General features: G+C 46.8%; 1 protein-coding gene across 1 annotated transcript; it reads right to left on the minus strand.

The window, feature by feature from the left end:
- Positions 1-1,100: 1,100 nt before the first annotated feature.
- Positions 1,101-1,409, minus strand: LOC147961192 (uncharacterized). The gene has a single exon (XM_087537842.1). The coding sequence runs from the start codon at positions 1,362-1,364 to the stop codon at positions 1,101-1,103; it is 264 nt and encodes an 87-aa protein (XP_087393968.1). The 5' UTR covers positions 1,365-1,409.
- Between the last annotated feature and the right edge of the window lie 2,608 nt (positions 1,410-4,017).

Consider the following 4,017-nt stretch of genomic DNA (forward strand, 5'->3'; position numbering starts at 1 on the left):
TGCTGATATGTGCTGTTATTTGAATTGAATTGATTTGAAAACAAACAGAAAAAAGAAAAAACAAAGCAAAAGCAAACTATGCCGACGGCTAGGCCGTCGGCATAGGGCTAGCGTGAGCTCCCATTAGCTGACACGTGGCACCTATGCCGACGGCCTAGCCGTCGGCTTAGTTTAAAAATTGTGCCGAAGGCTAGACCGTCGGCATAGGCGCCCACGTGTCAGCTACTGGGAGCTCTGTATGAAGGACTATGCCGACGGCCTGGCCGTCGGCTTAATTTCAAACTATGCCGACGGCCCAGCCGTCGGCATAGCCCTGGTCCACGAGCAGCGGCTGGTCGCCACGTGGCACACCTATGCCGACGGTCGAGCCATCGGCATAGTTTTTGACTAAGCCGACGGCTAGGCCGTCGGCATAGGGGTGCCACGTGATGACCAGTCGTTGGGCAGACTTGACGGCGGCCGCCGTTAGGCGTGATAGTTGCCGACGGCCGGGGCCGTCGGCATAGATGTACGGCCCCTGTCGGCGTATCATATATGCCGACGGCCTCCCTGGCTGTGCCGACGCATATGTTGTCGGCGGCCCTATGCCGACGGGGGCCGTCGACATAGGTCTATCCCGACGGGACTCGGGGGGGGGGGGGGGGGGGGCGATTCCGGTAGTGGTGCTTTTAATCTGCTAAGATTTCCAAACAAGAAAATTGCCATCGGCGAGAGGCAAGCTCATGAGGACGGACAACGAGCCGGCTGGTGTGTGACGAAAGCTGGGAATTTTTTTTCTGTGCGTACGATCTCAAGCGTGTGAGCAAATTGGCTGAGGATAGGGATCGAACGGCACGTGTATTCCTGTCCTACGGTGCTGAGTAGGACCGGTCCGACTTAACCCATCTAATGTATAATTTCGAATTTTGATTTACAACTTGAATCTGTTATGGTATTCAAAAGTGTAGAACGTAGATTCACACAGCTCTAAAACTTTTTTGTGAAACATCTGAAAAAAATATGATATCTGCAGACTGATAATGCTGAAATTTGTCCAAGTGCTCAGAGAGAAACAAGACGCGACTAAATTACTAATAGGGCATCTAGATGACGATGATGATCTACTGCGACTCGACGGACGGCGGCGTGCTGCTGCTGGAGTCGCCCTTGGACCCGCCGAAGATGGGCTCGCCGATCATGGAGCTGACCTTGTTCTTGATGCACGTCCATTGCTCCTTCGCCTGCACCTCGGTGAACTGCCGGTACTGGCCCTTGGCCAGCTCCACCAACCTCGCGCCCTCGTCCACCGTCTTCTTGAAGTACGCCGACGCTGGCCCCTGCACCGCCTCCTTCTCCGGCACCGCCGCTCCCTTGTTCTCCTCCATCAGGTCCCGAAAACCGAGATCGGTTGATCGAAAACTTGTGTACGTGAAAGTCGGAAGAAGATGTTGCTGGTTCTGTTGCTATGGTGGCCAGGGGCTGCGGGGTCGTGCCTACTTATATGGGGTCGGTCATGAGGCGCCGGCTGTCTTGAGAAGGAAGCCGGGGCGTCGCAGCCTTGGAGTAGGAGAAAAGAAAGAAACAGAAACCGAGCCGAGGAAGAGAAATAGAGCGTCCCGTTAACCTCTGGATGATAACTTCGGATCATGGAATTATATATGGAAGAAAAGAAACAAAAAAACAAATTCTTGGGTCCGGATTGGAAGTAAACCAATACATTATGCCCTCAATCTTCACTTTGTGACCAAATGTGATATTTTTATGAGATATAGACAAGAAAAAATTTATTAGTAACTTCTCATGCACATAAAACTCACAACTTTTTTATGACTGTGGAATTAGTTTTTCATGCATAAGTTATAAATTTCTCTATGATGTAAATAATACTAAAGAGTGATAGTACAAGCAAGGATTTGGATCCCAAGTGCATGTTTTTTCTCGCGGGGCACCGAAATTCTCGGTTACCGCGGTATCCATGAAATACTGAAAAAATTTCGGACGAAATTTGAATTTGAATTTTGAATTCAGTTTTCTTTCCTCTACTATACATTAGGCCCGGACTCCACTTTATTAGGAACCACCTTGTGGCGCATTGGTTAGGTGTTGTGGGTGTTTCTCTTGCCTTGAGGTTGTCGGATCGAATCACTCTGTTCAAATTTATTTTCACATGCATCTTCCTTTTTTCCTAAAAATTGTGCAAACAATGTGCACCTGATAGACTCGAACGCGAGACCACAGGGCGCACAGTTAGGACGGCCACGGTTACTAGTACGCCACCGCTACGTAGCTGTTCTTTTTGAGTTCCTAGACTATCTAACTTTAACAGTCGGAGTTTAAATTCAAAAATTTCGAAAAATTTCAAACTTTTTCGTTCGGTATCCGAATATTCCGCCCGGTACCCAAAACCATGAGTACAAGTATAATTGGGTATAAAGCATAGAGTATTCCTATTGTTCTCATTGTTAGGTATGAACTTTTCAATTTGCTTCCTTAGGCACTTGATCACTTACTTTTGACAAAATGGCTTGGCCTATTAGAACAAAAGTAACCACTATAAGCAATAATTGTCATTACAACAACTGAGAGCTTACCTAAGTGTAGCCATAAGGATTTATGAGAAAAGGCCGATGCAACATGCAACATTGGTGTTGTACCACTACCACTAGCCATCTGAAAGCATATAAATGAACTTTATTTAAAGACTTGACATAGTTACAATGCCATGTGTTTGGTTAAATAAAAGAAAAGAAAAGCTTGCTCAGACAGGTTGAAACTAAAGGATAAGTAAATATACAACTTGAGATTTTCCCTAGCTTTCGACATGTGAAAAAAACTGCGATGCACACTTCATGTCTCAGGCATTAACTTGATCACCCAATAGGAACCCAAACATGCTCAAATGAGTAGGACGTACGTATGCAACATGAACTAAACTATAGTGGCATGAAGAAAGATGGGAGAGGGAGAGGAGAGGGTGGCGTTGATTTTCTTGCCGAGTCTGGCATTGCTTCATGTGCGACAAAGGCGACACCCCAATGGAGAAACCCAACAACCATTGATCAATATCAACCCACTTGAAAACCCAAAAGCAACCCGAGGAAGACACACATAAGTACATCTATACACAAGCAGGCTATAAACACAAGGCGAAGAGGAATCAAACAAAACCTAGCCATGATTCTCCATGGGAGAGGGGAATTAGGAAGTAGCTTGCTTCTACTCAATGAGCAGGGGAGGGCCACCACCTTGCGGACAACAGGTACCCACTTCTTGAGAAGCAAATACCCTTATTTTCATACAACCAAATGTTGATACCTTATCAATCATCACCAACACATAAAATTTACAAATCCATAGATCAATTATTGCCAACACACAAATCCATAGATCAATGATCAATAACACACAAATCCATAGATCAATTATCACCAACACACAAGAATATAAAAGCAGGGTCTGAGTGAGTATCGGTTCAGGTCGTAAAGGAGGAGAAATCTAGGTTAGAGCGATGGAAGAATTGCGAGGCTGATAAGGAAAGAGAGACTCAACTCAGGTTCAAGGAAGAACACCACACTTTTTTGCATGGAGGAGTTGCACCGATGAGTGGTCATTGGGGAGTAGCACAGTTATACCTTGCCGCAAGGAGCAGCAGCATCGAGCCTTGTCATGAAGTGGAGAAGCCTAGGGAAGAAGCAGGTCTCACGAGGGGGGATTTCTCCGATGACCAACGTTAGAGGAGCCGGCATGAGGCGCCGAGAACGGTAACCGTGGGAACCCTAGCTGCCACTTTGGGGACGAAAAGTCGAGAATATGGAGGAGGATGTGTGTGAGAATAAGAAAGGATACATTCCTCTCTCTCTCTCTCTCTCTCTCTCGCCAATGTCGGAAGGCTGTACGACTCATGGGCCAACCATGATAGATATCAAGCGTTCATTCCTTTCCCTACCTCACCCAATTGGCTAGACACTGTCACAGTCCGATGTGGTTAGCGCGAGAGGGCGCACAACAGGTCCCTCTTATTGGGTGTAAGGGCATCTC

The sequence above is a fragment of the Triticum urartu genome, chromosome 7A, assembly GCF_056163025.1.
Source record: "Triticum urartu cultivar PI428250 chromosome 7A, HENAU_Tu73, whole genome shotgun sequence".
In the NCBI taxonomy this organism is placed as follows: Eukaryota; Viridiplantae; Streptophyta; class Magnoliopsida; order Poales; family Poaceae; genus Triticum; species Triticum urartu.